The sequence below is a fragment of the Montipora foliosa genome, chromosome 11, assembly GCF_036669935.1.
Source record: "Montipora foliosa isolate CH-2021 chromosome 11, ASM3666993v2, whole genome shotgun sequence".
Lineage (NCBI taxonomy): Eukaryota > Metazoa > Cnidaria > Anthozoa > Scleractinia > Acroporidae > Montipora > Montipora foliosa.
Window position 1 is genome coordinate 42,474,125 of NC_090879.1, and position 12,500 is coordinate 42,486,624.

The 12,500-nt window shown below is 39.8% G+C and overlaps 2 protein-coding genes and 1 pseudogene across 2 annotated transcripts; 1 reads left to right on the forward strand and 2 right to left on the reverse strand.

Annotated features, from left to right (window-relative positions):
* Window positions 1-205: 205 nt before the first annotated feature.
* Window positions 206-766, reverse strand: LOC137977150 (uncharacterized). Its single transcript, XM_068824426.1, has one exon. It carries the CDS (start codon window positions 764-766, stop codon window positions 206-208), a length of 561 nt encoding a protein of 186 aa, XP_068680527.1.
* A 3,320-nt stretch (window positions 767-4,086) lies between these two features.
* The window catches only part of LOC137974927 (cyclin-dependent kinase 20-like), a 22,506-nt pseudogene continuing 14,092 nt past the window's right edge, over window positions 4,087-12,500 (reverse strand).
* On the forward strand, window positions 6,840-11,151 carry LOC137974922 (melanocyte-stimulating hormone receptor-like). Its single transcript, XM_068821932.1, has one exon. The coding sequence runs from the start codon at window positions 8,928-8,930 to the stop codon at window positions 9,903-9,905; it is 978 nt and encodes a 325-aa protein (XP_068678033.1). The 5' UTR covers window positions 6,840-8,927; the 3' UTR covers window positions 9,906-11,151.

Sequence of the window (12,500 nt, forward strand, 5' to 3'; positions counted from 1 at the left end):
AGTAAGAGAGTTTAGAAGCTGAGCGGATAAACTGCCTTCCGGACTTGGTTTGAATATTACCAAAAAGAAAACCATCGCCGCCGTTGGCAGATGTAGGCAAAGAGAGCTGTGCCTGAGACAAATACTTCAGAAGATTAGCCCAGGGACAAAGGTCGGTAGCAGTTTTAACAATTGGAACGACGGCGCCTTCACGATATTGATCAGTCTAACTATCTTCGATAAACAGTTCAAAGTATGTGGCATGGGAAACTACAACTTTAAGCTTCAGATTGGATAATTCATCAAATCTCAGGAACCCTGCGAAGGAAAGGAGAGCCATTGCCATGAACCTTGTGTCCACCAATGACCCGTAAAGGCTCTGGAAAAACATGAGCAAAATCTCCCCTGTGATAGGCAATTTTTTGGATGTCTGGTGGGACAGCCTCCGCCTGGCTGACTCTAAGACTTTCTGTGGGAGTGTATGACTAGTTGGAGACTCTAAACCAGCAATATCGTGCGCCCAGCGGATGCTGTACAAGGCTGACTGGACCGGGGATGGAGAAGTGGACGCTTGAAGGACACCAAGCAAGTACAAGGCAACATAGGCGGGCGTAGCTGATAGCACAGTAATTTCGGGAAACTTGGAGGCCCAGGAGCGCCATCGTTTAAAGCCGTTGAGATAGGTGAGTGTAGTATTAACTGCTCTGGAACCAAGGACAACTTCGGGTAACTTGTCAGCTAAACGGCGTAGATTAGGGTCCTGTACATGAGTGAGCTCGGTCCACATAGGGCTGGAAAAGACGTCTGGGGAAAAACAAAGGGAGAGAATACATGATAGGCATCCGCGAGGAAAACAAAGGATTATGATACGGAGGGGTGGGGTGACACAGAACATGGGAAACGCCACCCATAGCGAACAGTAGTAGTCACCGAGACTATGCACATACGCGGCCACCGAGGCACACGTGACCTCACGCGAGGTAAACCGAAAAACTCTAAACAGAAATAATTGCCATCGAGGCACATAAACAGGGAACGAGACAGGCCACTAACTGTGAACATGATAGCTAAAGCGTTTAATACAGAACGATACAATGAAATATGGAATATGACAAAGAGAGCTAAATATAGCGGATAATGACTAAAGAATATCATATCATAAGATTGCATATCATGATTTAACGAGCCGACAGACGGACGGCTAGAACGTGGGATTTGAATTTAAGCCCATCTAAAATAGAGTCAGTGGAGCCCCTGACAAAAATCCCAGAAAAATCTGTGAAGATAATCGCACACTTAACATAAGGATTGTAAAGGGACCGAGGACCGAAAAGCATGGGCCAAAATGGAGATGAAACCCACTTGGGAACGATCAAGGTTCCCTCAGCTTTGCACTCTACAAGATGCCTAATTACCCGGGGAGCAAGGAACACCGGGGGTACTAACCAATTATTCTCCTTTCCCCAGTCTTGACAAAAAGCGTCGTCGCCCTGGGTGTCCAATAACGGGAATAAAACTTGGTTAACTTGCGCTTATAAAAATTCGCAGAGCAGTCTACAGTATGGGGACCCCAAATGTGATCAATGTGATTGAAAAATTCAAGGGACACACCCCAATCATCAAAATCAATAATCCTACTGATCGCATCGGCGTGATCATTGAAGGATCTGGGGATCCAATCTACTTGCAAATCGATGCTATTCCTGAGGACTATTTTAAAGATAGACAAGGCGAGGTGGTGAAGATCATGCTTCATGCTACCGCTGCGAATGATAGATGGAATATTACGGTTATCAGTAAACCATTGGACTGCGCAACCAGATAATATTTTAGAAAAGCTAGAAAGGCAAACATGGACCGCCTGAAGCTTGCGCCAGGTTGAACTACGGCCTGCCTCGTCAGGGGACCAAGGGAGGTGACAAATGACACCGTCGCGACCCTTAATAACTCCCCCGGCACATTTTCTTTCCAAAAGAAAAGTTCCTCCCTAACAGAGGGGGGCAGAGGGAATTTGGAATCCCAGCTGGACTGGAGGACGATGGACATACGAAGAAATATTGTCATGAGGTGGTGGCGTTACCAACAGCTAAGCTAAACGAATTGATCCTGCCTGCAAGGACAGAGAACAAGAGGAACAATTAGCTTCCAAAATAGAATTAATGTCGGACAAAACACGCTTGATTTTCTTCCCTGGGATAAAGAGCAAACCCTGGAAGAGATCGATGGTGAAACCCAGCCAATCAATAACAAGAGTGGGGACCCAAATAGATTTTACCGAATTAGGAACAAATCCAGAGTACACCAGGTCTGACTTTACCTTAGTGCTATGATCCAAGGCAGCCCGAAACGAAGCGGCTACCCCAAAACCGTCATCGAGGTAAACTACAATATGGATGCCTTGCTGCCTCCAAGAGGAGACGAGAGGCCTGAAAAGCTTGGTGAAAATATAAGGGGCTGAGGAGAGCCCAAAGGGAAGGACCTGGAAACAAAAGTATCTAGTCTTACCCTTGTAAAACCAGGAGAACCCCAGGAAGGACTGGTGAGGAGGAAAAATTGGGACATGATGATACCCACTCTTAATGTCAAAGGAAAACATGAAATGACCCTTTTCTAAATAAATCAGAGCAACCCTAAGATCTTCAAACTTAATACTCTGTTTCCATAAATGCTTATTAATGAATCTGAGATCCAAAATCAAACGCTTCTTCCCTGAGGATTGGACAGAAACGGACAAGGGATTAACATTACGAGGAATAACGTCCGTTTCGAAAACCCGATAAGTAAGAAGCAACTCAGATATAGCCTCCTCAACAAAGCTCGGATGAGCTAGGGCAGAGTTGTTGTCCCTCGAAAAACTAGGTGGAGGCGTTGAATGAAAAGGAATACGATACCCTTCGTTCATGACATCTAAAATAAACTGACTAGAACCAATCGAACGCCAAAACTGTATATGGTTCCTCAATCTATCCGGCACAACAATATTACAACGAACACCCTGTTCATATTCGTAAAAGTCTAAATTATAATGTTCGGAAATATAATTTGATAACTTATCTCTGTTCTGTAGGGATTGACAGGGCTCACAGGCCATCACACGCGCTTGTTAGGCTGATTTGCTGAAGACTGGTCGTTCAGGACGGGGCACTGACTGCGAAAATGACCAAACTTTCCACACGCGAAGCAGGAACCCCCTCGCAAGTCAGGAGATGCTTTGGGCCAGCTGCCAGTGTACGAATTCTGTAACCCTGTAGGAAAAACTGAGGTTTGCAGAAGAAGGACGGGAGAACTGGCTCGCGGAGCACCGAAAACCGTGGAAATGACGATCCTTGAGAGAAATTCGGTCTCTTCTTTTGGGATTGAGCGCGCCTTCGTTTCTGAGAGGCTCTTGTTTCAGCCTGCCTTATTCTTTTGTCGTCATCGCTGTCGTCGGCAAGATCTCTGCGTTGATATTCGTTAACTACTTCCCAACCTTCTTCGGCAGAATCCGTAATAAGGATGAGCTTGTTCCTGTGGGCAAGCTTCTTCTCTCCTTCTTTTAATTCTTCGAGGGCTTTATTTACCCGAGGCGGTGTAGCTGTAAGGATCAAGGAGGCCGACTGAACGTTATCAAGCACTTGTGAATTAACTTCGAATTGCTTTTCGTTCCCTTTCTGTTTAAATTTAGGCGCCGGTGAAGCTGCTGACTTTAACTTCTTGATTGCCAAGTTGTTTTCGTCTGCTAATTCCCTCTTCAGCGAAGAAAAGCCAGAACGTAACTCCTCTTTGAGGTCAGACAAGGATTTCGCGAGGTCTGTTATGTTTTCGAACGGCTAAAATTTGAAAGTTCGATAGCTGAGAGGAAAACATTATTACATCCTGACAAACCTTCTATATCTAAATAACAATAGACTAATTCAATGCCATAGCGGTACCCGTGCATTTCATGCCAACAGGAAAATATTTACATTCTTTGTCGCTATCACTTACAGTTCAGCTCCGCCGATTGTAAATACATTTTAAGTATAATTACATGGGTGATTATTTGAAGAATACGCCTTTTTTTTAAACAATTAATTTCTTCGTCTTCCACCTCGACAAAACAGCTTGCTGCCATTTTGATAAAAACCGCATGAGTGATTATTGCGTAATAATGACATCAAGTGCAACCAATCAGCGCAGAGAATTAAGGAGCTTAAGCCGACTCAGGAATTCTCGGCTGGACGTCTCCTGACAGGGTAGACATCCGTCAACAAAGGCTATCAAACATAACACAAAAGGTGTTTCGTATTCAGAAAAGAGTTAAGGCGTTCAGGATCGATCAGATTGTACTGTGAACTTACGTCAAGCAGAAAAAAGTAGTTAATTTTTATTGAATGTCCATATTTAGGGGCGTGATGAATTTTGTGGGGAACACAAATCTATTTCAGTTCGTTAGCGCGCATCGACAGTGGCAGTTAGTGCTGGGACACGGAACCACTTCTCTCCCCCGGGGAAAAATGGTACAGCCTTTCAAATCAACTGGTTGGTCGAAATGTTAGCCAATTTGCCGAAGGAAAGTTTTTTCAGCTCTTTGGAAGCGAGATTTGTCGCCTTCAAGTCGGTAATTTTTTGCGGGAAAATGGTGATCACGTTCCGAAATTCGGCGGGTCTAATCTGCATGTCGAAGGTCGAAGGTCGAAGGTCACAGGTTGCAGGTCATTGTTTCACCAATACAGAAAATATCCTAAACATTCTCAAAAGCTAACCTTAGGCCTAAAAACTTTTATTTAGGCCGAATTAGGCCTAGGGTTAGCTTTTAAGAATGTTTGGGATACTTTCTGTATTGGTGAAACAATTATCTGCAACCTGTGACCTGCGACCTGCGACCTGAAGATTACACCCGCCGTCCGAAATTCTGGTAAAAACGTGTACGAAGCAGCTGCAATTGGACATTCTAAATTTCTCAGTTCCTTAGTTATCAAGATCCATAAATATAAAACTTAAAAATGGTTTGCTTTAAAATCAGAAAAGAACCAATTCACCGTTGCTGTTGAGAAAAGTGTATGCCATGCAAAAGAAGTTGCATCTCGGTAGCCTGAAAGTTAAGAAATAATTTGCCTGTATTTAAATTAACAAATACACCAACAAATCACTAACGTTTCATGCTTAACCGGAGAATTAGGGAAGCACATGTTCGAAGGTGTAATAGCTGTTGAGTTTTATTCCTCAGTTATCGAGTTCCATAAGTATTAACTGGGTTAAGAATGGTTTGCCTTAAAATGAGAAAAGAGCCAGTTCATCTTTGCTGTTCAGAAACGTGTATGTCAGGCAAAACAAGTTGCATCTCGGTAGCCTGAAAGTAAAGAAATAATTTGCCTGTGTTTAAATTAACAAATACACCATTACATCACTAACGTTTCATGTTTAACCGGAGAATTAGGGAAGCACATATTCGAAGGTGTAATAGCTGTTGAGTTTTATTCCTCAATTGTCGAGTGCCAAAAGTATAAAACGTAGAAATGGTTTGCTTTAAAATCAGAAAAGAACCAATTCACCGTTGCTTTTGAGAAAAGTGTATGCCAGGCAAAACAAGTTGCATCTCAGTAACCTTAAAGTTAAGAAATAATTTGCATGCGCTTAAATTAACAAACACACCAATACATCACTAACGTTTCATGTTTAACCGGAAAATTATGGAAGCACATATTCGAAGATGTAATAGCTGCTGAGTTTATTCCTCAATTTGTCGAGTTCCATAAGTATAAAACGTAGAAATGGTTTGCTTTAAAATCAGAAAAGAACCAATTCACCGTTGCTTTTGAGAAAAATGTATGCCAGGCAAAACAAGTTGCATCTCAGTAACCTTAAAGTTAAGAAATAATTTGCCTGTGTTTAAATTAACAAATACACCATTACATCACTAACGTTTCATGTTTAACCGGAGAATTAGGGAAGCACATATTCAAAGGGGTAATAGCTGTTGAGTTTTATTCCTCAATAGACCTTTTCGGCTTGTACATTTTGTTTTCCCAACACAGATCATGTGATAATACTCAGGAGGCTTGGTCCTTTGTTTTGTTCATTAAAAAGAGTGCATGCAGGCATATTCATGCTTGCATGCCCTCATTTTAATGAACAAAACAAAAGACCAAACCTCCTGAGTATTATCACATGATCTGTATTGGGAAAACAAAATGTACAAGCCGAAAAGGTCTATTGTCGAGTTCCATAAGTATAAAACGTAAAAATGGTTTGCTTTAAAATCAGAAAAGAACCAATTCACCGTTGCTTTTGAGAAAAGTGTATGCCAGGCAAAACAAGTTGCATCTCAGTAACCTTAAAGTTAAGAAATAATTTGCATGTGCTTAAATTAACAAACACACCAATACATCACTAACGTTTCATGTTTAACCGGAAAATTATGGAAGCACATATTCGAAGATGTAATAGCTGCTGAGTTTATTCCTCAATTTGTCGAGTTCCATAAGTATAAAACGTAGAAATGGTTTGCTTTAAAATCAGAAAAGAACCAATTCACCGTTGCTTTTGAGAAAAATGTATGCCAGGCAAAACAAGTTGCATCTCAGTAACCTTAAAGTTAAGAAATAATTTTTCTGTGTTTAAATTAACAAATACACCATTACATCACTAACGTTTCATGTTTAACCGGAGAATTAGGGAAGCACATATTCAAAGGGGTAATAGCTGTTGAGTTTTATTCCTCAATAGACCTTTTCGGCTTGTACATTTTGTTTTCCCAATACAGATCATGTGATAATACTCAGGAGGCTTGGTCCTTTGTTTTGTTCATTAAAAAGAGTGCATGCAGGCATATTCATGCTTGCATGCCCTGATTTTAATGAACAAAACAAAAGACCAAACCTCCTGAGTATTATCACATGATCTGTATTGGGAAAACAAAATGTACAAGCCGAAAAGGTCTATTGTCGAGTTCCATAAGTATAAAACGTAAAAATGGTTTGCTTTAAAATCAGAAAAGAACCAATTCACCGTTGCTTTTGAGAAAAGTGTATGCCAGGCAAAACAAGTTGCATCTCAGTAACCTTAAAGTTAAGAAATAATTTGCATGTGCTTAAATTAACAAACACACCAATACATCACTAACGTTTCATGTTTAACCGGAAAATTATGGAAGCACATATTCGAAGATGTAATAGCTGCTGAGTTTATTCCTCAATTGTCGAGTTCCATAAGTATAAAACGTAGAAATGGTTTGCTTTAAAATCAGAAAAGAACCAATTCACCGTTGCTTTTGAGAAAAATGTATGCCGGGCAAAACAAGTTGCATCTCAGTAACCTTAAAGTTAAGAAATAATTTGCCTGTGTTTAAATTAACAAATACACCATTACATCACTAACGTTTCATGTTTAACCGGAGAATTAGAGAAGCACATATTCAAAGGGGTAATAGCTGTTGAGTTTTATTCCTCAATAGACCTTTTCGGCTTGTACATTTTGTTTTCCCAATACAGATCATGTGATAATACTCAGGAGGCTTGGTCCTTTGTTTTGTTCATTAAAAAGAGTGCATGCAGGCATATTCATGCCAGGCAAAACAAGTTGCATCTCAGTAACCTTAAAGTTAAGAAATAATTTGCCTGTGCTTAAATTAACAAACACACCAATACATCACTAACGTTTCTTGTTTAACCGGAGAATTAGGGAAGCACATATTCAAAGATGTAATAGCTCTTGAGTTTTATTCCTCAATTGTCGAGTTCCATAAGTATAAAACGTAAAAATGGTTTGCTTTAAAATCAGAAAAGAACCAATTCACATTTGGTTTTGAGAAAAGTGTATGCCAGGCAAAACAAGTTGCATCTCAGTAACCTTAAAGTTAAGAAATAATTTGCCTGTGCTTAAATTAACAAACACACCAATACATCACTAACGTTTCTTGTTTAACCGGAGAATTAGGGAAGCACATATTCAAAGATGTAATAGCTCTTGAGTTTTATTCCTCAATTGTCGAGTTCCATAAGTATAAAACGTAAAAATGGTTTGCTTTAAAATCAGAAAAGAACCAATTCACCGTTGCTTTTGAGAAAAGTGTATGCCAGGCAAAACAAGTTGCATCTCGGTAGCCTGAAAGTAAAGAAATAATTTGCCTGTGTTTAAATTAACAAATACACCAATACATCACCGTTGAACGTTTCATGTTTAACCGGAGAATTAGGGAAGCACATACTCGAAGGTGTAATAGCTGTTGAGTTTTATTTCGGCCTCAGTTATCGAGTTCCATAAGTATAAAACTTAAAAATGGTTTGCTTTAAAATCAGAAAAGAACCAATTCACCGTTGCTGTTGAGAAAATTATATGCCAGACAAAACAAGTTGCATCTCAGTAGCCTGAAAGTTAAGGTATAATTTGCCTGTTTAAATTAATTTGAAATAAAGAGAATAGAGAATTAATTTTCGATTTTTTAATTGCATGATGCTGGCCGTTGTATACCGTGTTTTAGAAAATATTTCAAATTGATTTATTGTACCTGTGGTCTATTTTGACACGTCACTCAAAATTAATTTAAAATAATTTGAGACTTTATGACGAAGTCGGCCCAACAAATGTGTCGAGATTATCACCTCTCTGTCCCTTTGTCTCTCGCTTTGCCTTTTTAGTGTGGGTCTTGTTACAACTCCCACTGAGATTTAGGTAATTTTTTTTACCTAAACAGCGGGGACCCACATTCCTGACCCAAGTAGTGCTCGATCAGCTGCAGATTCTAGTTAGTTCTGCTCCATCATGTCTGTCCTGTTTGAAATACATTTTCAAATTACATGACATATAGGCTACAATCAACAAAGACGTTATTGACGTTTTTACGAACATATTCCATTAGTAAATACTTTCAGTATTGAAGTGTTTAAGAAAGAGGCGCAAGTGGTATTTCAATACTTGATCACGCGCCTCCGGTTTATTATGTTCAAAGTTACCGTAGGAGAAGCACAAGTTTCGAGACACCGTGGAAAATGAAGTCTTCAACTACCGTTCTTTCCTACAATTTGAGCATCACAACTTCGCCAGCGAATCATGGACCAGGTGATGACGGTCAGTGCTTCCATCTCCCTGATGCTAAATTCGACGTATTCCATCAACGAACCGAAACTAATCTCGTCACAGGTGTCTTAAATGCCGTGTTGTCGCCTTTCGCTGTCATGGCGAATCTGCTCATAGTATTGATCATTTTGAAAAGGAAATCCGTTCAATCGCCTTGCAATATACTTCTTGCTTGCCTGGCGATCTCGGACCTCCAAGTTGGCATCCTAGTTCAACCAAGCTATGTGGCCTACAGACTGCTCGAAAACGCGCACGGCTTCGTTCCCTGCTCGGTGAGAATGCTTTACTCGTCGGGATTTTACGTTTACTACGGAGTGTCATTCACGACATTGAGTGCTGTAAGCTGTGAAAGACTCATAGCCTTAAAATATCACCTAAGATACTCTGCAATTGTCCGTCCTCGGCGAGTTTTGAAAACGGTTTTGTTCATTTGGTTGATAAACGTACTGTTCACATTTTTGCAATGGGCGCAGAATGACGTTTTTCGAGGTATTCATCTGGTAATGTGGTCCTTTTTCCTCGTAACTACTGTTATCATCCAAATCACAATCCTGAAAACAGTAATTCGCCACCAAAGACAAATTAAAAAACACCACCCCACGTCCACGTCCGCAATGCGACAGATGCAAATCAAGCTGGCAATAAATGTTGCGTCCATCGTGGCAGTTTATGTACTGTTTAATCTTCCTGTTCTAGTTGTCACCCTTACCCATCAATTCCTCTTCGGCAACATTGACAGTTACAATTTTTACAGCTGGTCTGAAACAGCGGCATTTTTCAATTCTTCCCTCAATCCTTTGGTCTGTGTGTGGAGAGTTAAAGCCATTAGGAAGGTAATCTATGAAGTTTTATCGAAGAAATCGCAACGAAAAGACAGAGGCCAAAATTAAACGTTCTTCCAAACTCTATAGGTGATTATGTGGAGTTAACGTGGCGGAGTATTTAGGGCCCTTTTCTTGAACTCACTGAGGACAACTCTAGTTTAAGTCCCTTACTGCGGGACTACCAGCTAAACTTGAAGCTACTGTATCTTTAATATTAGTTTCATTGTCCATGGAAAAAGCCGATGCATGGAGAGTGGTCAGTTAAGGCATAATATTTTATCTTCCTTCCTTGGAATCGAAACCAGAAAAGCGAATGATTCAACTCTTGCATCCAGTTAACCAGATTTCTAGTGAAGAGCCTTGTCATCTCAGACCTTTACTAGTGTTCGCAATTTTTTTCTTTCTTTCCACCGGCCTTTTTGTAAGACGGCCACCCTCTGGACGTATCTACGAAAACCGAATAAGTGTAAAGCTAGGTCATACTGAGGAACATTTTCTCGTAGTAACGCTACGTAAGAAGTGCAAACTGAACCAACCAACTTAAAGTAGCGATTCACCATATTTGTTTTTTGAATGAAGCTTTCAAAAAATGATATTCTCTGAAATAACTTTTGGTTAATTACTGAAAAACGCCTGGGCAATATTAGAGCAAAATTTTTGCTTCTAACAATTAATCTCGCCGATATAAGAAGCTATAGACTGAAATTTGTCTGGGAAGCCCTACTTTTAAAGGCTACAATTTTTCAAGACAATTTTAAAGCCCATAATTTGAAAAAGCTTTTATTTGGTATCCAAAAAATTAAAATGTTTGTATTTGGCAGGCAAATAAGAACTTTAATGAGAAATAGGACATATCAACATCTACAACCATGGTTTCTTTGTTAAATTATTAGCATTTCATCAATCTGGGAAGAAAATAAAATCTTGAAACTTTTGTGCTACACATGGGTTCATCTGCAGTGGTTATCTTCTAAAGAAGTTAGTAAACACGAAGACGTATCAGAAAAGGGGTCAGTTGCTTTACGATTTGCTTTTGTTCGAGTTCATATTAAAGCACAACTGATTATCCAAGATGGCGATCAACAAACAGCTTAGTTAATGTATGAAGATGGTTGTGAAACTCGACAAGTTTCTTTGCTTCATGTTTTTTGTTCGCTGTTTTGGCCCTTACCATTCATGCATAAACCACAGCCTTTTTCTAAAAGACAACCAGTCATAAAGTTTCGATTAATTTATTTTGTCAAAACTCTGTTGTGAACTGAGGACAAAATATTTTGCGTGATCACTGTCAAGTTAGCATGAAGCGCTGCCTCACTTTCCTCGCTTTTGTAGTTTCCAGAGTTTCTTAACGAGTCCAGCTATATGAACTCTGCAAACAGTAAGAAAGAGACGAAACTCCTAGTCTCAATTTATATGATAAAAACCATGATTTTGGCAACGTGAAATCAGTTTTGTTTTATTATTTTTAACTCAATTCTTAACCACTAGAACTGCAATGCTGGGTAGTTGTCACAAAACTACACAACAGAGAAATAAGTTAAGTTTTCATGACAGAAAGAATGCTGCCGTTTGTCGCTGGCACAATCATGGCACTTAATCGTCTGAGTACACAAGTGAAACCGAGCGGATAACTTCGAACATCAGCCAGCATAGATTCAGTCTTATTGGAATCTGCAAATATTTCTGGATATTTGTGTTTGCAACAAACGGCATACTGACCATACTCTAAAAATGCTGCTTTCGGGCCCCGAATCAACCAAAAAACAACTATCAAATCAAATCAGTTTTTGTTTTAATTATGAATCGCGTTTCTCTCAGATTACCTTCAATCGCTCGTCTTTCTTGTCACTTCTTGAAGGGGAAATCACGGTTCAGAACATCACCAAGCTCTTTGCCATCCCTCTTTGGAGAACGGTTAGCGGAGTTATCAATAACAATTTTCTTATTTTCATTTTCAACAAAATACCACTTGGTCTCACAAGGTTGCAAATGCCCACCGGTAGTCATCATCAATGATATTACCTGAAAATCTTGAGAAGCCAAAACAGCGTTGGAAACTAGGATTATTTTATCTGCACGGATCTGCTGATGCACGAGCTTCTACAAAAAGGGGTTGTCACTCAAAACACGCAAAAAAAGAAGAATATATATAAAAATAAAGAAAGAAGAGAAGGAAGAAAACAGAAGAACTCTTTTCCTTGTACAACTGGCTCGATCTTCATACTTTTCGTAGTAAATGCGCCCAATAAATGGTTCTCAAGATAGTCTTCAGAAGAAGAACTCTCTCTCAGAAGAACTCTTTGGGTTGGTTATTTAAACGAAGTGTAAGGCCCCGTCGACAAGTATCCGAATATTTTTGAATCCGCAACTTTTTCTTTCTGAATACAAAAATTTCCACTCCCACACATATCCGGAATCAAATCGAATATGCCTGTCCACACGTATCCAGATACTTTTGAATCCGCATTTTTTTTCTTTGCTCGGACTGTCTTGAATACTCAGGGTAAAGAACTGGGCTCGATCTTGTGACGTTTACGCATACATAGCGGATTCAAAAATTTGCACTCTGGAGGGCGGATTCAAAATGTTGAGGATTTATATGCCGGATTCACCGGATCGGTATGAACGGTAGCCGTATCCAGAAGAAAAAAATACGTCAGG

Excerpts from the sequence above, each read along its gene's own strand:
- LOC137977150 (XM_068824426.1), bottom strand. The coding sequence starts at position 766 with ATGTGGACCGAGCTCACTCATGTACAGGACCCTAATCTACGCCGTTTA.
- LOC137974922 (XM_068821932.1), top strand. The coding sequence starts at position 8,928 with ATGAAGTCTTCAACTACCGTTCTTTCCTACAATTTGAGCATCACAACT.